Source organism: Geotrypetes seraphini, chromosome 15 (assembly GCF_902459505.1).
Source record: "Geotrypetes seraphini chromosome 15, aGeoSer1.1, whole genome shotgun sequence".
Lineage (NCBI taxonomy): Eukaryota > Metazoa > Chordata > Amphibia > Gymnophiona > Dermophiidae > Geotrypetes > Geotrypetes seraphini.
In genome coordinates, this window is record NC_047098.1 from 9,369,505 (window position 1) to 9,391,313 (window position 21,809).

Below are 21,809 nucleotides of genomic sequence, written 5' to 3' on the forward strand. Positions count from 1 at the left end.
CTGGTGGAATTCTGTCTGTCATATTTATAAAATGGAAAAAATATTAGCGTTACAACAAGGGAATCTTCTTAATTTCAATAAAATTTGGCAACCATTGACTAATTATTCTAATGATTAGATTTCTTAGCACATTGATAAAAATTATATATGACTGGGGTGGGATTTGATTAATTATTGGAAACATGTTATATAAAAAGGGGGAGGGAATTATATTTTTATGTTAATATATAATCTTTATCATATTATATTTTAAAAGCTATGATTTATTAATGATAGTATACTAGATATGTAATAATTAATTATATTTACTATGATTCAGATGATGTAAGAATGGAAAATCTATAAATAAAAATTAAAAAAAAAAAAAAAGTAGCCTCTTTCACATTCATTTTTTGCAGCGTTTCAAAAAAGATTCAAAGACGTGCAGTAGACTGTTTTGTGGCATCACTTTTAGAGCTGCGGCATTTTTCACATGATCATCTGAACAGAACTTCTTTCCACACAGTTGTTTTTTCAGGGTAGGGAATGCCCAGAAATCACAGAGTGCCAAGTCCAGGCTATAAGGAGGGTGCTGTCCCATTAATTTCAGTCAACGCTGCTAATGCAACATACGGCCAGGCATTGTCTTGGAGCATAAACCACCGTTGAAGCCAAAGGTTTGTGTAAAGTTAGCCTTTTGTCATTTTGCAACATCTCCATAGCTTTGGCAATGCTGACATCCGTAACCATGAACGCACTTCATCAGTCACTTGCATGTTATCCTCTTTGAAGTGCTTCCACAACTGAAATACTGCAGCACGACAGCAATGTTACTTACCGTAACAGTTATTATCCAGGGACAGCAGACAGCTATTCTCACTAGTGGGTGATGTCATCCGACAGAGCCCCGATGCGGACGTCTCACAAGCATACTTGCTTGAAGAAACTTCAGAAGTTTCGAGATGCCCGCACCGCGCATGCGCGAGTGCCTTCCCGCCCGATGAGCCAGGCGTGTCTCCTCAGTTCAGGTAGCTAGCAGAGAAGCCAACCCAGGGGAGGTGGGTGGGACGTGAGAATAGCTGCCTGCTGTCCCTGGATAACAACTGTTATGGTAAGTAACATTGCTTTATCCCAGGACAAGCAGGCAGGTATTCTCACTAGTGGGTGACCTCCAAGCTAACCTCAATGAGATGGAGGGGGAGTTGGCAACTTAGGAGAATAAATTCTGTAATACTGTTTGGCCAAACTGTCCATCCCGTCTGGAGAAAGCAGCCAGACAATAATGAGAAGTGAAAACACACGATTAAGAGAAAAATAACTCAAAACCGCGGCACTAGAAGGCAAGAACATGGGTTCACTCAGTGCAGAGAGTTGAAGCAAACTTCTCAGCTCCGCGGAAAGAAAAGAACTGAGGAGACACGCCCGGCTCATCGGGCGGGAAGGCACTCGCGCATGCGCGGTGCGGGAATCTCAAAACTTCTGAAGTTTCTTCAAGCAAGTATGCTTGTGAGACGTCCGCATCGGGGCTCTGTCGGATGACATCACCCACTAGTGAGAATACCTGCCTGCTTGTCCTGGGATAATAATTGTTTCACCACCATAGGCTTGCCGTAACATTTTAAGAATTTTGTTATCGTTATTTCCAAGTTTAACCCAAAATTCAAAATCACACACCTCTTGCATACTCTCATCATCGTGACAGAAAAAGAGGAATCTTCCTTTGCCCAGCACAGTGAGAAACAAAACAAAAGAAAGGAACTTTCAATAAAATCCCTTGTGTTGTATTTGCCTTTCTTTTATACTCTCATCATCTGCCATGATGAAATGTATGAAGTTCTTTCTTTCGCTGTGATCCAACAATGAAGACAACAGCATTCCAACTGCAGATTCAGAAACGTCCATGAATGAACGTCAAAAGAATCAGCACAGCGCTGCCACATCTACTTCTTGGACAGAAAAACAGAGGCAGTCTCACTACTTTTCAATCAGCCCTCGGAATGCCTTTTACCCCACTGCATATGGGGTCCGGCCATTGCAACATCTTTAAAACCACCAGAGACTTTCCCATCCTATGGAAAAAGAAGCCAACTGACTTTCCCGCCAAAATTCAAATCGGTAGACTGCCAATCAGGTCAGGGAACACACTATTTACAAAGACAAACCGCAGACCTCACAGCATGGTGGCCGAAACATTGGTTTCTACAAGACAAGACGCAGCGAGATCCGGAAACCTGCTACAAGCAAAACCACTCGGTCATTCACTTTCACATGCAAAATATTGTGGAGGTCATTGTTCTACAGTGCTAACTCAGTAATTCTTCCATTAGTTTTTGAGAGCTTTGCTTCTTCTAACATATGCACCAAACATAAGTTATTGGAAAAATTAGGAGAAAATCTGTGCAATAAGTACTAGACATGACCCACAACAATATATCAAACATCTATTCTCCCATTTTACTTCCCCTACTCAATAAACAAACTTAGCATTATTTCTTTTTTTTTTATAATTTCTTTATTCATTTTTTCATATTACAACAAGTGTATCAGAAAAATTTATATGATCTTATAAATACACACTTGAGTTACCTTCATGAACACTTTAAGTACAACATATCATATTTATATACATATTTTATAATGTTCTAAATAATATGTAATTCATTTAATATGTATGACCAATATAAATAAAATAGCCCCCCCCCATCCCTCCCTACCTATTTCAGAAAATCTAACCTAATCCTTTAATATTGTGAGATAAATAAAATAATACCCACCCGCATCCCCATTTAACAAACTTACCATTATTTCTATTAGCCATGTCAGATGTTGATGTTTGAACATCAAAAGCCTGAGAAACACTGCCAACCTCCTTCTGCTAAGAAAACAAAAGAAATTCATTTTTGATTTAAAATTCACTCAGCCATCTACACAGCAACGCTATCAACAGAAGTGGACACATTTTACTTCCTGATGTTTTCTTCATCCTCTTCACTTCCTTCAGTTATAGATTACCTTCACCATCTTTCTACTTCTGGCCTCAAAACAACTTCAGTCAGAATACTAGACAATAAACACCCATTTTATTTCTTTTAATGATACTGTTCTCCCAACCTGCTTAAATCTGTAGTACCAAATTGCTACATGAAGACTTCAGGATGAAAACCTAAACTTTGATGTTTTGTCTGAATTAATTTTAAGAAATTAAAACACATGCTCTTATAAATGCTAGTTTATCAGTATGCAATGGTTGAGTGTTACCTACAGGATTTGGGAAAACGAGGACAGGAAATATGGTTCCTTGTGTTGCCAGATCTCGAAGAAACAGCCCACCTAGCTGTACCAAGAGCAGCGAGGAATCTCTACGAGGAAGAGACTCCACTTGGATTTTTACACCTGATAAAGAGAGACAAATGTTGTTAGATCTGTTGCATCACAGACAAGCGACAAAAAGATTGTGGGCCCATGTGCCTAAGGCCCCGCCCACAGGAGGGGCCTAAGGCTCCTGGGCCTATTCTGATTGGCCCATGCACCTTAGGCCCCACCAGGAGGCGGGGCTTTGATGCCCCTGGGCCAATCCAGCCCCATTCTTCGTTGAGCTGCATGCCGGACGGACGGGTTTGGCACCCGTTTGTCCGGCCAACCTAAAATAGGTACGGGGAAGGGGGGTGGGGTGGGGGGGTCGTGGGTCGGCTGGGGGGGCCGATCGGGGGTTCTTGGGGGGGCGGACGTTGGGGGGGAGGGGGGTGCATCGAGGGCAGGAGGGCCTGGGATCCCTCCTGCCCGTACTGTAGTGGGGGTGGGGGTAGGGGGGTCGCCTGGGCCAGGAGGGCTTGGGCTCCCTCCTGGCCCGAACGAGTCGGGGGTGCCGCGGGTGCCTGGGGCAAGAGGGCTTGGGCTCCCTCTTGCCCCGATGTTGTGTTTGGGGGGGGGAGTGATTCATCGTGGCAGGAGAGATGCCTCATCTCCCCTACCGCGATGCCATCACTCCTCTACCCGAACTGCCGCGGCGGGTCACGGCAGTTCGGGTAGAAGAGTGATGGCATCGTGGTAGGGGAGATGAGGCATCTCTCCTGCCGCGATGGTTAGGTTGCCGGGCCGCTGAACTGATGGCGCCAACGGCCATCAGCTCAGCGGCCCGTTTTTCGGCACTTAGACCTGGTTTTATTTCATCTAAGTGAAAAAGGTCTAAGTGCCGACTAAACTGTATTAGTTATACCTGTTGTACGCCTAGGTGTAAGTCGGCCCACCTCCCGCCCACTGCCCGTCCTTTCCCCTCCTCTAAGTTGGTTTTAGATACGTCTAAAAACCAGCTTTGGTTATGGGTACTTGGACGATCAGGCTTTTTGATCGTCCAAGTAGCCACTTAGGACACTTTTTAGACGTTTGTTTTTTTTTATTATGAACCCCATATTATATAATATATTATGTAAAATTATTCCCAACTCCCTCCCCTCTTTAGGGTGCTAAAAAAGAAAAGGAGAAGAGAACAGAAGAATTGATGACTATTCACCACAATATTTTGCCAATGGCCCCCATATTTTTATAAAGTTAGTATATGTCCCTCTTTGTATTGCTATTGCTCGTTCCATTTTAAATATATTTTTAAACTGCCTTTAATTTCCGATTCACCCTCGTACAAGGTGATTTGTACCATCTATTTCCTACTGAACTAGCACCAATTCTTCCATTGCCAGTGTATTAAGAAACTAAAAATGATCAAAAGTGAACCCCTGGAAATGATCATCATACCTGAGAATTCCAGCTGCATGAAAGCCATCTCTTCTGCAAGCAAAGACCCTTTCTCCTTATGCAGCAAGGTGACGGTGCCCCCTTGCAGCTGGAGATTTAATCTAGCAAAGACATGGTCTCTTTTAGTAAATGTATTCATCCAGGATGTATCTGCCATGGGATCAAAGAACTCATCAGCACCTAAGAGAAGTAGAAAAGGTTAAAATGAGGGAGGAATGCAATTGGGCATTATTTTCTGGTAGATGAGACCTATATTGTTTTTTGGGTTTTTTTAAACCAGAGCATTCAGCGAAGCATTATCAAAAGCAACAGTAGTTCTTATAAACCTGGGGAATAGAATTTTTTTTGTTAACTTATAATTTATGAAATTTTTCAAAACTTAGTATCACAAGTCAAAAACATCAATAAACTAAACTAAACTAAACCTTAGGTCTGTATATATACCGCACCATCTCCACAAGCGTAGAGCTCGGCACGGTTTAAAAAGGAGTTCAAATAAGTCTAACACACACACAAAAATAGAGAACCAATAAAGAAAATCCTTTTTTAAAACTCCGCCATCCCCTACATGGAGGAGGGAATAAATCAAAAGTGCAAGCCAAAGAACGCACATCCACTATTCCAGCGATCTTTGAATGCTCCCTTATTAGGCACTGCTGGCCCATGCAAACTACTGCCCAGCTCCAATTAGGCACCGGTTTCTGCATCCAGTTTCTACCCAGTCTACCCACTGAACTTAAATTTTTCCTAGCAATGGATTTTTTAGCATTCACCTAAAATATGAAACTGAACCATAAAGGTTATTCTTTTAAACTGAACCATAAAGGTACTAAGATCCCACAGGTTGCTGATTCTGGTAGTGAATCGAGGTACAGTTAAAGGCAATCTTTGACCTTACCTTGATAACTTCCCTCTTAAGCGCTTTAAATTCAAATCAAGTACAGCACAGGAAGAAATTTGAAAAACCATATTGAGTCCAAGGGAACATCATACCCAGCATTTCCTCTGGATTCCATGGCTCTTGTTGCTGTCCTCCGCCTGGTTCACCATTACCTGCCTGGCAGTACCCGTACCAGCCTCCCCAGCCAGGAAACCAAGACTGGAGATACTGCAGCATGCCGCTGCTACCGCTGGGCTCAGGGCTTGCAGATGGAGAAAGGCCTTGTATGTCAGACAATGGCTCCCTCAAGTTCTAAGTCAAACAAACAGCAAGTATCTAATTTAGCCATTAAAAAAATAAGAAGAAGAAGAAGAAGAACATAACAGCAGACCAATGGTCCATCTAGCCCAGTTTCCCCGTTTCCAACAGGGGCCAATCCAGGTCACAGTACCTGGCAGAAATCCAAATAATAGCACATGACAAGCATAAAGGAAATGGTTTAACATTTGCCTACCAGCACAATGTGACAACATAAAATAAGAAAATCAAACTGGGAGCCAATGCTGAAAGTCATCATTTATCGCCGCGGTTGAACTTACAGAATGAGGAATAGCTATCGATGCTCAAAGGAAATCGCATAGACATGAGATGCACAGAAAGATTGTGTGCAGTTCGGTAGGGAAAGCGCCCAGCAAATGAACAGAACAGTCTTGCAGTAAGTATAAATGCTCTGTGCATGCAGGAAGCGGTGGGGGCAAAAGAGAGCAAGCACTGGTGGCATGATTTTCCTTGGAATGTCAAAGCAAAAGCCTCCAAGATGTCTAAGTCCTGAAAGGGTTGTGGGGGAGGAGGGCATGCAAATATTTTGTGTATAGCAACCAGAACACTTTTTTTTTATAAGATACATTACTGTTCCAGGCACAACACACATGAAAATGCAGGCACTACCGAGAAGCTGCCCTTTCACATGCAAAGCCATTTCAGACTGCCAGAAAATTTTGAACGTTATACGAGGGCTGTTCAAAAAGTATCAGACCTTTATTCATAAAAAATAAGAACATAAGAAACGCCCTCACCGGATCAGACCGAGGTCCATCCTGTCCGGTGATCCACACACGCGGTGGCCCATTTAGGTACTCCTTTTTGGAGACCCGGATTTACCGTATCCCTCAATATGATATGCAAGAAGGTGTGTATCCAACTTTCTCTTGAATCCCAGTACAGTAGTCTCCTCCACAACCTCCTCCGGGAGCGCATTCCAAGCACCCACCACACGCTGTGTGAAACAGAATTTCCCGACGTTTGTCCTAAACCTGCTGCCACTCAGTTTCAGGCTATGACCTCTTGTCCGTGTCACCTCTGAATATTTCAGCAATGGTGCCTCCTGGTCTATTTTATCAAATCCTTTTAATATTTTAAAGGTCTCTATCAAATCCCCTCTCAGTCTTCTCTTCTCAAGGGTAAACAGTCCCAGCCTCCTGAGTCGATCTTTGTAGGTCAAATGTTCCATTCCTTTGATAAGTTTCGTGGCTCGCCTCTGCACTTTCTCCAGCAGAGTTATATCCTTTATAAGGTATGGAGACCAGTATTGGACACAGTACTCCAAGTGCGGTCTGACCATTGTTCTATAAAGTGGCATTATGACATTTTCCGATCTACTCGTAATCCCCTTTTTAATTATGCCCAACATCCTGCTCGCTTTCTTCGCCGCCGCCGCACATTGTGCCGAAGGTTTTAGGGTACTGGTATTCAGATACTAATCTCCTTCAAAGTAGTCCCCTTGAGTGCCACACACTTCTTCCCAACAGTTCTGCCACTGTCGGAAGCAGCGCTGGAACGCCTCTTTTGAGATTGCTTGCAACTGGTCCGTTGCATTCTACGTGATGTCTTCTCTTGAATGAAATCTGGTCCCTTTCAGGGGCATTTTCAGCTTGGGGAAAAGCCAGAAGTCACATGGAGCCATGTCAGATTAAGGAGCCTGAGGAATCTCAGGTGTTGTGTTTGGTCAGGAAACTCTGTATCAAATGTGAAGAGTGGGCAGGTGCGTTATTGTGATGGAGCTACCAATTGCCCACCGCCCACTGGTCCGGCCGTTTGCGTCTCACAGCGTTACAAAGGTGACAAAGAACCTCTTGGTAATACCCTTTGGTGATTTGACAATCCTGAATCACAAGGGTCCTCACTTGATCAATGACTATCTCATTTCTGGACGTTGAGGGTCTTCCAAAAAGTGCTTCACTCTCCACTGATGTGTGGCCATCTCTGAAGCAGTTGTACCACTCCTTTATCTGTGTGGTTTTATCCCTGAAGGCCTGTTGAAACTTGCGGATCGTTTCCACTTGGGAATTGCCAAGTAGCATTGTTCAACTTTTTCTGTCATTTTGTCAAAAATGAAAATTGGATGGCGCTCACTTATACTTCCTCACTGCCGGCGACTGACAGCTTCTGTAGGCGGGAAAAAATTCAAGCTTGCGCATTAGGGTCGCCTACTTATGTGCACCAAATCACACCTCCCTAGCTTTATTTGTTTACGCAAGAAAAATTAAGGTTTGATTCTTTTTGAACAGCCCTCGTGCATCTGTGCATTGCATGGAATGCTCGTGTTAATACATTTGCATCTTGTTTCTGGGAACTGCTTTCATGAATGGTTAAAGCATCGCCAAAACCCTTTGAGGATTAGGCGCAAAATAATGAACACCAAAAAATGGCTAAAACCAATCAAAACAGAATGTTACAAGCCAGGTAAGCTTTAAGCATCAGCCCCTGGATGGTCTAATCCTATTTGTTCAATTTGCATATCATTGCTACTGTAACACAGAGGATCTAGATTCAGAAAATAATAGTAAATATTGAAGAACTAAGGCCAGTACTGGGCCTTGCACAGTGTTTCTGTAAATTGCCTTTTGGGGGGAGGATAGGCTGGGGAGGACTTCAATGGCTAGAAGGGTGTAGATGGACTGGAGTGAGCTTTGACTTGGACTTCAATAGTTGGAACCTAAGAACAGTACCGGGCAGAACTTTAGATTCTTGCCCAGAAATAGCTAAGGAGAAGAAGAAGGGAAAAAAAACACAAAACCCCAACGACAAATTTTTAGGATGAATCAGGTTGGGCAGACTAGATGGACCATTCAGATAGTTATCTGCCGTCATCTACTATGTTACCAGAAAGGATAAAAAGATCACAAAATTCCAATGTCCTTTTCCCAACAAAATATCTATGAATATACAACTAATTTATAAGGCAAAGATTGTATAGTACCGAGGCTCCCTTTTGTTTTTTAACAAAGATAAAGAAATTCAGCCAAATGGGAAAAACCGTCATCATCCAGCTGCTGCTTCAGGTAAGGAAGGGAGGAAGCGAGGGTGTTTGCAGCTCAGGACCGTCGCTTGCTTCTGCTGCTTTGAGTCTTGAGGGAGGGGGGCTTTGCGGCTCAGGACCGCTGCCACACTGCTGCTTCAGGGCAGGGGATAATTGAGATCTGTGTTAGAAAAGGTTTCTAACAGCACTCTCAAGCAACCAGAAAAGCAGTTATCCGGCATCCACCAATCCCCATAGGTGCCAGACAACTGAGATTCTACTGTAATAAAAAATGACAGAAAAGCAATGTTTTGACATTGAAAGCCTCAATTTTACTTTGCCACTGTGCTAACATCTGCACGGCCCCTTAAGAACCTTTTATCATACTCATTTTTATGGAACATTAAGAGACAGCTCAGTAACCAAGGACGTGCTGAGGATCGAGTCGGTTCAGCGAACGGCCACCAGGATGGTCTTGGGGCTCAAGGATCTCACGTATGAAGAAAGATTAAAAAAATTGCGGCTGTACTCACTTGAGGAAAGAAGAGAATGGGGAGATATGATTGAAACATATAAGTACATCACGGGACGCATCGAGTCAGAAGATGATATCTTCTGACTCATGGGACCCTCGACCACCAGAGGGCATCCGCTGAAAATCAGGGGAGGGAAGTTTCATGGCGACTCCAGGAAGTACTTCTTCACCGAAAGAGTAGTGGATCATTGGAACAGACTCCCACTCCAGGTGATAAAGGCCAGCAGCGTGACGGATTTTAAGAGAAAATGGGATACTCACGTGGGATCTTTAAGGGAGTAAATTCAGGGGAGGGGATACTTGGAATGGGCAGACTTGGTGGGCTATAGCCCTTTTCTGCTGCTTTTTTCTATGTTTCTAAGCTGTATCAATGCTCTGAACTAGCCAAGTAACTTGCAATGCTAAGCATCTCTAAACAAACCTCAGTTCCTGAATTCATCTCCCACCATCTTTGCATTCTTTGTCTTTCAGTCCTCACCTCAGCTACTTCCTCTTGCTTTCGGAATCGGTCATGGGCAATTTCCTGTAAAATCTTGAGCTCTTCGATTGTCTGTTCTTCTTCGATGCGATCCATTTCAGCCTACGCATGCAAAACACAAACACAATGCAAAGTCTTGGATAGGGGAAAAAAAACCAGCCACACACAACCACCTCATTTTCTATAACTCCTTTCTTTTCCACTTACCAAATTACAGGGGAAAACACCCTCCAGGGATTCAAGACAAAATTAGACAAGTTCCTGCTGAACCAGAACGTACGCAGGTAAGGCTAGTCTCAGTTAGGGCACTGGTTTTTGATCTAATTTAAACCACTTAATTATGCATACTGGTAACAGTTCTATAAGCCAGTGGTTCCCAACCCTGTCCTGGAGGATCACCAGGCCAGTCGGGTTTTCAGGATAGTCCAGAGGTCTCAAACTCAAACCCTTTACAGGGCCACATTTTGGATTTGTAGGTACTTGGGAGGGCCGCAGAAAAAAATAGTTAATATCTTATTAAAAGAAATGACAAAGAGGGGCGTGGCTTGGAGCGCGCACGATATGGCAGCCTAACTACAGCGCTCCCGTATCCAGGCAACAAACGGAACAAAATTAAAACTTCTACTTTTTCAAATCGCTAAAAAAAATACACTAAACAACGTCGGAGATGGCGAATATAAAGCAGGGGAAAGCTGAAAAACCTTCAACATCGGGAATATCAGCAAAAAGAACAAAAGTCACTCCCCTGTCACCATCGAGTGTGCCGTTCCCGATGGAGACTGAAGAAATCACTGAAAAGGCTGATATAATGACTGAACTGTTTAAAATAAAACTTATGCTGACTGAAAACTCCAATAAAATATCTGAAGTAAAAGAAGAGCTTCTTAACATGAAACAAGAAATCCAAACTGAGAGACTGAGAATGACAGTGCTGGAAGAAAAAGTGGAGAGGTTTGAATCTTTCACACAGGAATATGACAAAGATAAAAAAGAAATAGCAGCTTTAAAAAATCAAATGGTGGACATGGAAAACCGAGGAAAAAGAAAGAACATAAGAATTTTGGGGCTGGCTGAAAATATTGAAGGAGGAGATCCTGTACAATTCCTAGAAAATCTGTTACCTAAACTGCTTCAGCTCAACTCAAAATGGCCGTTAGAAATTGAAAGAGCCCACAGAATCCCCACAAGAAAGCCAGTAAACCAAGCTGCTCCAAGACCTTTGATATTCAAGGTATTACGGTATCAACAAGCTCAAGAAATATTAAAAATGGCAAAAGCAAATAAAAACTTGAATTATAAAGGATCAAAACTGATTTTAGTACCGGATTTTGCTAAATATACTGCTAACATAAGAAAACAATTCCTCACATACAGACAGCAGCTGAAAGAAAAGGGATACATATATGGAATATATTATCCATCCACTATGAGAGTATCCAGTGGAAATAAATCCATATATTTTCAAGACCCGGCAAAACTGAAAGAATTTCTGACACAAAAAGATCCTAAGTTTATATAAATAACAGAACAATTCAGCTGAAGAAAGAAGAAAGAAGAAAGAAGAAAGAAGATGGAAAAAAAAGGGAAAATAAAGAAGATTATTAAAAGAAATGTTATCAACTGGAAATATAATTTATTGAAATAATGGATGCAATAATATAACAATATTTAAAAATTAGCATCCACAATCATTAATATCATTAATTATTATTAATATTATTAAAAAAAAAAAAAAAAAAAAAAAAAATATATATATTATTATTATCAAAATATAAATAAATTAATTATTTTAAAAAATATATATAAAATACAAGTTTTAATCAAAATAGATAATATATTCTATTATATAGCATATTAAATTATTATGATAAAGGATCAATGAAATGATTTACAATGAAAATATCATTAAAATATTGAAAGGAAAAATTTATAATTGTTATATTGAGAATAAGATTTAAAAATGAAATATATTAATTATTATAAAAACAATATTTTAACACTGTATAAGAAAATTATAATTTTATGAAATATATACAAGAAAATAATTGATTATTGACAGAAATAATTAATAAAATAGATGTCTAATATAAAATTTTTATTTGATTTAATTATTCAGTCATATTAACTTATTATGAAAAATAAGAAAATAATGTAATGGAATGATAGATAATTAATAAAAGATGAATTTATTATAAAACTTATTTACTGACATAAAATGTATATTTTAATCAATTATTCATTCAAATTAATTCAGTATGAAGATGATCTATGAAAACGATTGAAATGCATTATAATTAATATCAATATTATATATTTATATAATACTGGATATATTTAAGTTATATGACGATATAGATATAGATATATATAGAGAATAAGAGCTATATTTGAAATATGTTTATTTATTAGAAATATTATATTACAAGTATGCATGATATTGAATTTAATTTTATAATTCAAATATATTTAATTCTCAGTAAATTTATAAAATTTTATAGATTAAATGAATATAATTTTTAATAATATAAGGGTGGAAGTATATAGAATGTATTGAATTCAGAAATATATTTTAAATAATATAATGTATTATTAGTTGCCTGGAGATGGAGATGTAGGTTTTGCATGACCAATGCGTGTTCCAAATCAGAATAAGATAATGGGTGGGAGGGGAGGGAAAATAATGGGTGGGTTAGGGGATAAATTTTCAATGAATGTGCTAGGAGCTAATCATGTAAACAATCATAGAATATTGATTAAGTATAATTATTAATCAGATGGATCTAAAAATGTATTCGCTGAATGTCAATGGTTTAAATCATCCTATTAAGAAGAAGAAATTGTTATCGTTCCTTAAAAATCAAAATGCGGATATTTATTTTATTCAAGAAACTCATCTTTCGGAAATTGAATCAAAAAAATTATCTGGAGGTTTTATTTCTAAATGTTTATTTGCACCGGCTTTAAAGAAAAAGGCTGGAGTGGCTGTTCTAATAAATAAAAAATGTAATGCAGATTTTAAACTAATTAATTATGATCCCTTAGGAAGATGGGTGCATGTCGAAATGGTTCTGGGAAATACTACCCTGAATTTATTCAATTTATATGCTCCTAATACGAATCAAATGGAGTTTTTTAAACAAATTCAACAATTGCTCTTACCACTGGCTACATCTAATTTAATAGTAGCAGGAGATTTCAATGCTGTAATGGATCCGATATTGGATAAAAAACCAAGTAAAGTTATGAAATCATTAGGCTTAGATAATTTGATACTATCTTGTGATTTAGTAGATATATGGCGAATTCTTCATTTTAATGATCAGGAATTTTCTTTTTGTTCTCAGGTCCATAAATCCTTTTCACGAATTGATTATATATTTGTTTCTAATAATATAGCGCAGCGTGTCTTAAAAGCAGTAATTGATCCCATTATAATTTCAGATCATGCTGGTGTGTGGATTAATCTTCAAAATTATGATGCTGAAAACTCTGATTTAATTTGGAGATTTAATAATGATTTATTAGCGGATTCAAAATTTCTTGAAGATTTCAAAATAAAAATGCAAGAATTCTTTCAATTTAATGAATCAGATGATATTAATGCTGAGATCTTATGGGATGCTTTTAAAGCAACTATGAGAGGAAATATTATTTCATATTCAACATTTATTAACAAACAAAAAAAAAAACAATTTATTGAGATGGGAAAGCAAATTAAATTATTAGAAAATAAATTAATTGAGAAATGGGAAAATAATACACTACAAGAATTATTAAAATTAAAAGTTAAATACAATGAAATTTCTTCTCAAATTGTGAGGAAAGACATTTTCAACAAACAAGTACAATATTATGGAAATTCAAATAAAGCTGGTAAATTATTAGCAAACTTTCTAAAAGCAAAGAAAAGAAAATCTAAGATTATTGCAATTAAAGATACAAAAGGTAACACACATACCAACACAAAAGATATTATAACACAATTTCTTGATTTTTATAAAGAATTATATACTTCCAATTCTTATAAAAATAAAGAACAAGACGGATTAACTTTTTTAAATTCATATATTGGACCAAATATTCCAGATCATATAAAAGGAAGTTTAGAAGAACCTATATCTTTAAAAGAATTAGAAACAGCATTGAGGTCTCTTAGAGTTGGATCCGCTCCAGGTGGAGATGGGTATACTGTTGAATTTTATAAATTTTTTCAAAATATCATATTACCACATCTGTTAAATTTATATCAATATCAAATAAAGAATGGAAAAATTTCTGGTACTATGGCAGAATCAATAATTATAGTCTTACCAAAACCAAACAAAGATCCTACTCTGGTTTCAAATTACAGGCCTATTTCATTATTGAATGTGGATAACAAATTAATGGCTAAAGTATTAGCATTAAGATTGGCAAAAGCTCTCCCTTTCATTATTGATGTACATCAAACAGGATTTATTGCTAAAAGACATTCATCAAATAATACTAGATTAGCATTCCACTCATTAAATTTAGCAAAAAATATAAATGATCCAGCTTTTTTAATATCTTTAGATGCAGAAAAAGCTTTTGACAGAGTGGAATGGAATTTTATATACCAAGCTTTACAATGGTTTGGTATAGGATCCGGTTTTATTGAAATGATTCAGACATTGTATAGCTCTCCTGGAGCAAGATTATATATTAATAATAATTTATCAAATAGATTTAACTTGCACAGGGGAGTTAGGCAAGGATGCCCTCTGTCTCCTTTACTTTTTGATATTGTCCTAGAACCTTTATTAATTGCAATAAACAAAACTAAGGAGATAGAGGGAATATCATTTAACAATTTTGAATTTAAAATATCTGCATATGCAGATGATATATTATTATATTTAAGAAAACCGGAAACTACTATTCCATGTATACTTAATTTAATAGAAACATATGGTACTTTTTCTGGATATAAAATTAATTGGAACAAATCTGAAATTCTCCCAATAAATGTTCATTGTACCAAAAGATTATTTGACCCATATTCATTTATTTGGAAAGATGATGGTATAAAATACTTAGGAATTATGATCAAAAATACAATTGAAGACACAGTCAAAGAGAATGAAAAACTTTTATTGAAAAAAATAACAGAAATGTGTGAGCAATGGAATCCATTACATCTTTCTTGGTGGGGAAGAATTCAAACAATTAAAATGATGATATTGCCTGTGGTTTGTTACCAAATGAGTATGATTCCAATATTTTTTCAGGGGTCATTTTATAAAAAACTTAACAATATTCTTACAAAATTTGTTTGGTGTGGGAAAAGATCAAGAATCGCTTTAGTATCATTACAAAGACCAATTAAGGAAGGGGGGGTAAATTTTCCAAATTTTTATAGGTATCATCAAGCCTATATCTTAAGACAGGGTATGTATTGGATCCTCCCAGAGCTTCTAGAAAATGTACCAGATTGGCTATATTTAGAATGGCGGCTCCTGTTCCCTTTATATCCAGAACAGTTAATAACTATAACAATGCCTAAAAGATACAAAGACCACAGAATTTTATTTGACACTTGGAAAACATTGAGATATATTAGTAATCTATCACCTGAACCTATTGCTAAATCTCTAAATCAATCAATATGGATAAACTCCAGGATCAGAATTGGCGGATTTAAAATCGTCTGGAAACAATGGATAAATGCAGGAATAAGAACATTGAATGATATCATATCAGAAGGTTCACTGCTTAGTTTTTCACAATTGCAAAATAAATTTGGATTAAATAAATCACAATATTTTAAATGGATGCAATTGAAGCAGGCCATTCAGGTAGGGTTCCCTGAATGGAAAAATCTAAATAATCAATATAGTTTACAGGTTCTATGTTTCCAGACGGATTTGTTGGGTCACCAAGCCGCAAAATGGTACAAATTGATATATGGATTTTTAAATAAAAAAAAGAAAACAGGTCTTAGGGATATTTGGAGTATTGAGATAGGTCAGACAATTTCTGAATCTCAATGGCCACGATTTTGGTCCTGGAGATTAAGATCTACAAGGTCAGCATCTATGAATCAAACATGGTTATTTTTATTACATAGAATATTCTGGACCCCAACGCGCCTGCAAAAAATAGATAGTACTAGATCTAATAGATGCTGGCATTGTAAATTGGAAATAGGGACGTTAGATCATTTAATCTTTTTTTGTCCCTTTGTAAACGCATTTTGGAATTTAATTTGGCCCCAAATTAATAAGTTACTAGAGAATCATGTAGGACTCTCGTATGACACCATATTATTTGGTACTGCAATGAGAACTAAGAGTCCGATTTCAGCAAACAATAATAAGCTATTACTAATACTAACAGGAGTCGCCATGCAACAAATTACTCAAAATTGGAAAGATTACACCAAATTAAATTATACGTTCTGGTGGAATTCTGTTTGTCATATTTATAAAATGGAAAAAATAATAGCGTTACAACAGGGAAATCATCTTAATTTTAATAAAATTTGGCAACCATTGACAAAATATTCTAATGATTAGTTCTTAGCACAATGATAAATAATTATATATGAATGGGGTGGGATTTGAATAATTAATGGAAATATACTATATAAAAAGGGGATGGGAATGATATTTTATATGCTAATGTATAATCTTTATCATATCATATTTTAAATAAGATGTATTATTAATGATAATATTTTAAATATGTAAAAAAACTTTATTGTATATTATATTACTCAAATATTGTAAGAATGGAAAACTTATAAATAAAAATTTAAAAAAAAAAAAAAAAAAAGAAATGACAATTTTGCATGAGGTAAAAACTCTTTATAGTTTATAAATCTTTCCTTTTAGCTAGGTCTTAATAATAATATTGTAATTTATAGCTAAAGAGATATATGATCAAGAAACTGTACAGGCTGCGAGTTTGAGACCACTGGAATAGTCCTTTAAAAATCTTTATTCATTTTCATATCTTATAACAAGTGTACAATAATCAATCCAGAAAAAAAAATTTTACAAATCACTTGGCATTCTTACTTATAGTCATTAGAGTATGAAAGAATCCCTCCCCACCCACCCCATCCATCAATAATAAATCAACTAACAAATATCATATTTCCCAATCCCACCCTACATATATCCTATATAAATAACAAGGTGTTTAAGGTGTCTGATCATTAGAATATATAATCAATGGCCCCCAAATCTGGAATAGTCCTAATGAATATGCATGGAGCAGATTTGCATGCCTGGCACCTCCGTTATATGCAGATCTCTCTCATACATATTCATTAGGGCTATCCTGAAAACCCGACTGGCCTGGTGATCCTCCAGGACAGGGTTGGGAACCACTGCTATAAGCAACAGCGAAGATTTAGGCAGCAGGTATGTACACAAATGTCAATCTGAAAGTATGTGTCTATCTTTGATGGTGCGCACTTTGCAGGTGTCAGTTACATGGGCAGAGTGAGCGGAGGCATAATTTATAGAAACCTAAACTATCTCCCCAATCTAGCACAAGCGTTTATATCAATTCTCTACAGTATATAAATTTAATTTCGCATGGCAAATTAATTTAGAGAAACCCTTCAACTAGGGTAAGCATATCAAAGTCCACACACCTCCTCCTCCTCCGATAGCTGCGCTCCCTTAAGTTTACCATAGTACTGATCAGTATAAAATACAGCATCATGTGCCCGATGCAACACAAACTCCCAGGTCAGGCACCGTCTCTTTTCTCTGATGGTTGCAAGGTTAGCATTTAAGGCAAAGCTCCACCACTCTCGATAGCTGAAATAGCAAATGGAAAAATGTATTCTTAACAGTTCATTTTCGTTCCAGAAAAAAGGGTTTTGTCTTCCTAGAAGTAGATGAAAACAGAACTAGAGCAGTGATATCATCCTACATGGGGTTCTGTACAGCCTTCAGGTCTCTAGCATTTGTGTAATAAGCAAAGCAACAATTTCTTGGTCTTTGTCTGACCATGGCAAGGCGTACAGTTAAGGCTCTTCTAAAGAAAAATTGGGGAGGTGGTGGAAGGGACTCCAACCATCCAAGTATGACACCCCCAAGGTGGTAATGGTCCCATCTTTCCCACTCTTTTCTCATGTCTCTCTCTCTCTCTTCTCCTCCCTCTGTGACTTCAGCCTCTCCCACTTTTCCCCACTGTCTTATCTAATCTCTCTTGTCTCCAGGAACTCTCCTTCCCTGACTGCCCTGTCAGAGCCTAGAATTCAACAAACAGCAGCGCTTATTTGCACTTCGCTTTATCAGACGCACCGGCTCCCTGAAAAAGAGCTGAAACGGATACTCCGTCGGAGCGGTATGGCTGCTTAGCAAGCTAAGTACACAGATAAGAAATGACAGTTTATTTAGACAGTATATTAATGAAATGAGAAATACGAAGTATTTATAAAAAAAATTATTGGATATCATAAGATTATACTATGAAAATATATTTTTTGATTTGAAAGAAACAAAGAGAAACAGTAAAAAAGATGAGAAAAAAATCGCTTCAACCAATAATAGGACTAATGAAGAGTCTAGTCAGCATGAGTTTATGATTCAGCTGGCATTCTGAAGATCCTATGGTCGGAGTTTTTTTCACCATAGATTGACTGACAGATTGAATTATTACATCTTGCACTTTTGCACTTTATAGTTCTTATTTATTTTTTGATTGATTTTTATCTTGCCCTGTAGTAAGGCATCTTTTTATCTCCCCGCCAAAATTTGGCCCCCTCATCCATGCCCCCCTCCCGAGGTTTGATAACTCCCCCTATTCCCTTCCCCTTCCCTCCCTTGATCTCTTCTTTGTCACCCCCTCCTCAACACACACATCAGCAAGGCAGCCTTCACAACTCGCTGCTCTTGCCGGTGTTGGGCCTTCCTCTGCCAGGTCCAGCATACTTCCTGTTTCCTCAAAAGCAGGACATAGCAGAGAGTAAGGCCCAAAGCCAGCAAGAACAGTGTGTTGTGAAGGCTGCCACTGTGGAGAAGTTCCTGGATCATGATGACGTCGGCCCTTGGAGCACTCCTTTATGGGCCTGCAGAATCGGTGAGTCTGATTTTTCCCAAGAACGAATCGATTCAGCCCTCATTGGGGAGAGGGAAAGGAAGAAGCATTCCCTGCAGAAGGAATGGCCATGCTAGCCAGAGCCAAACAACCCTGCTCAGCCCTTCTCTACTGAAGTGACCAATCTTTCCAATCTGGGGAGTGATTTCAATTTTGCCTGAACTCTTTTTCCTTACTGTACAAGCTTTCCTGTCTCCCATCTGCTGAAGACAGCAAATACTTGAGATCTGGAGGTTGCAAGGTACCTTCTAAAGGTGATGTCACGGCTATGTCTCCGTTTGCCTGAAGAGGGGCAAAGTCCATGCGTCTGATTTAGTAGAATGACTAGGAATTGCAGGAATTGCAACTCTTCCAATTACACTATTTGTAGAGAAAAGCTAGCCTAGGAAGAATATATGCTACTAATACCATCATCAGGTTAGATTCTCAGCTCCAAAGAGGGCTCTGCATTTCCAAAGGTATATGGTGCAATGAGCCTTTTAAAGCTTGCATTAGAGAAGTAAACAGAGGTCTAATGGAGAGCAATTCTACAGAATCCTGTTCTTCAATTAAGATAAGTGATTATTTATCGCACATGAGTTTATCTGTAAAAGACAGTCTGCCTATTTCTACAAGTTGCTGCGCTCTCTAATATCCCAACAGAACTTCAATTTTAATACCTATTCATAGGCAGAATCATTAAATAGGAACTGAAAGTGTAACCATACATAATGACCATAAAGTTTACCTAATATACCTTGACTATTACTTCTTCACAGAAAGGGCGGTGGATGTATGGAACAGCCTCTCAATGGAAGTAGAACTATTTTCAGAGAATAATCATCTGCCCTCTTGGAGCCCTATGCCATGATCTTTTTTTCAAAAGCATTCTTTAGTGCCGTCTTTTTGTGCATTATTTAAATCTTTAAGGCACCTAAACACCTCTTGTCATCTTCATGAAAAGGAAATGTTCCCTCACCACTTATTTTTCTAGCTGTAACATTTATTAAAATCAGAATATATTCACTGGGAATCTATTGTGTTTCTTTTTTGCTTCTGTTATAAACAAAAATTAAAACAAAAACAGAATATATTGAAGCAGAACTGCTTTGCTGTAAAGTACACTTTTATATTTCAGCACATAGCTAGATAAACAGTAGAAAAATCTCTAAACTCCTTCCCCCCAAATACAGCTTACAATCAAATTGTACAATGGTGACAAAAGACTCCATCACAGAAATAAATTCTCACCACTGAAAGTGATACTACCATCTGTTGGAAATAAAAAAAATGTCACCACACACTATACAGGCAATCCCTTTCATACTTTGAGGATGAATCCAAGCAGAGCTATAACTAGGCATGTTAGCACCTGGGGCAGGCAAGTATTTTTGAACCCATTCCCGATTCCTATGCCTCCTAACTCCACTTTGATATTCAAACTTTTCTTTATTTTGATCTCTTCATCTCCCCAACTTGGTTGCACACCCCGCACTCACCCCTAGTTACGGACTTGTGTGCGAGTGTCCCCCCTGACTTTGACTATGTGACCCTGAGTGAGTCACTTTATCTCAAGGACTCAGAAGAAAACAAGGAATTTTGTCTGAATTTGGCTGTCTTTTGTCACCAGTTTTATATTAAAATAATTACATACTTTCCTATTACTGTGACTTTGGGTTTCCATTTTCTAAATTTTAGCTGTCTTTCCTTACGATCCAGTTCTTCCAAAAATCCAACTATTTGTTGATATTGCACCTTAAAATCAAGGGAAAAAAAAGGCAAAACTCAAAATGTGATATATAAGATTGATACATTTCAGTATGTTATAAAATTATTGATGCTTTAACCAAATGCTTCAGAATTAAGGCTTATAGGATCCATACAGTTGATCCTTCTAGGAAACCAGGCCTATAGCTAAATGCCCCAAGTACTTTCTGTGAGCATACGAGGATGTCTGTATTTAAAGGGAAAGTCAAAGTACTTTATTTTCAGGACAATATTTAAAACTCCTCATATGTAATCAATCAGGGCTGACTCAAAGGACTGCGGCACCAAGAGCCAACTTTTGCATATTCATTAGGCAATCCTGAAAACCTGACTGGCTAGTGGTCCTCCAGGACAGGGTTGGGAAGCACTGCTCTAGAAGTTTGAACATAAAGGGAGCCAAAATCCCGGACTGGTCTATCACCGGTGCCCTGGGCCAGAGCCTCACCTGATCCACACGATAAGCTGGCACTTTAATCAATGCAGACTACTAAAGAACAAAACTTTGGTTTCTGCCTAGAAATACAAGCTTTCTACACTTCAGAGGAAAGTAGGCTGATGGGGAAACATTTGATATTTAAGACTCGTCTTCTGAACTGAAGCCTGCTACATAGCTAGAATTTTTACATTTGACTGTGGTTCTAACTTTACTAGGAAAAGCAGGGCTAGCTTGAGTGATCCTGGGTGGAATACAGCATATTCTGAATTATATATGAGGTTTCCTTATTATGCTCTTACCTGAGAAAGTTTTAAAGGTATTGTTTCCAAGTGGATGTCACATTCAATCCGTGGCGCATGTCGGGATCTCAGGGGTTCTTTGGAACAGTTCCTCTTCAGAAGGGCTGATGTGCAAACTGGCTCCAAGATATACTGGTGAGCAAGGCTCTCCATACTTTTATCCATGGCTTCCTGTTAGTTACAAGGCATGGTATTAAGAAAGATGCAGTTCTGTTCTTTAGATTTGGGTTTTTGTTTTTTTTTAAGATTCTTTATTCATTTTTAAAACTTCAATTGTGCACAAAAGATGATGCATTTACATAAAATATTATCATTACAGCAGAATATACTT

General features: G+C 38.0%; 1 protein-coding gene across 15 annotated transcripts in view; it reads right to left on the reverse strand.

Annotated features, from left to right (window-relative positions):
- The window catches only part of VPS13D (vacuolar protein sorting 13 homolog D), a 301,308-nt gene that overhangs the window by 263,667 nt on the left and 15,832 nt on the right, over positions 1-21,809 (reverse strand). For 14 of the 15 annotated variants that reach the window (XM_033922659.1, XM_033922651.1, XM_033922648.1 and 11 more), the window contains 8 exons: positions 21,479-21,649; positions 20,631-20,731; positions 17,544-17,712; positions 9,920-10,021; positions 5,722-5,920; positions 4,729-4,908; positions 3,242-3,372; positions 2,779-2,854 (listed from right to left, as the gene is read on the reverse strand). In XM_033922659.1, coding sequence (XP_033778550.1) covers positions 2,779-2,854; positions 3,242-3,372; positions 4,729-4,908; positions 5,722-5,920; positions 9,920-10,021; positions 17,544-17,712; positions 20,631-20,731; positions 21,479-21,649 — 1,129 coding nt within the window. The remainder of the gene's footprint in view (positions 1-2,778; positions 2,855-3,241; positions 3,373-4,728; positions 4,909-5,721; positions 5,921-9,919; positions 10,022-17,543; positions 17,713-20,630; positions 20,732-21,478; positions 21,650-21,809) is intronic. The other variant, XM_033922661.1, reaches the window with a different exon arrangement.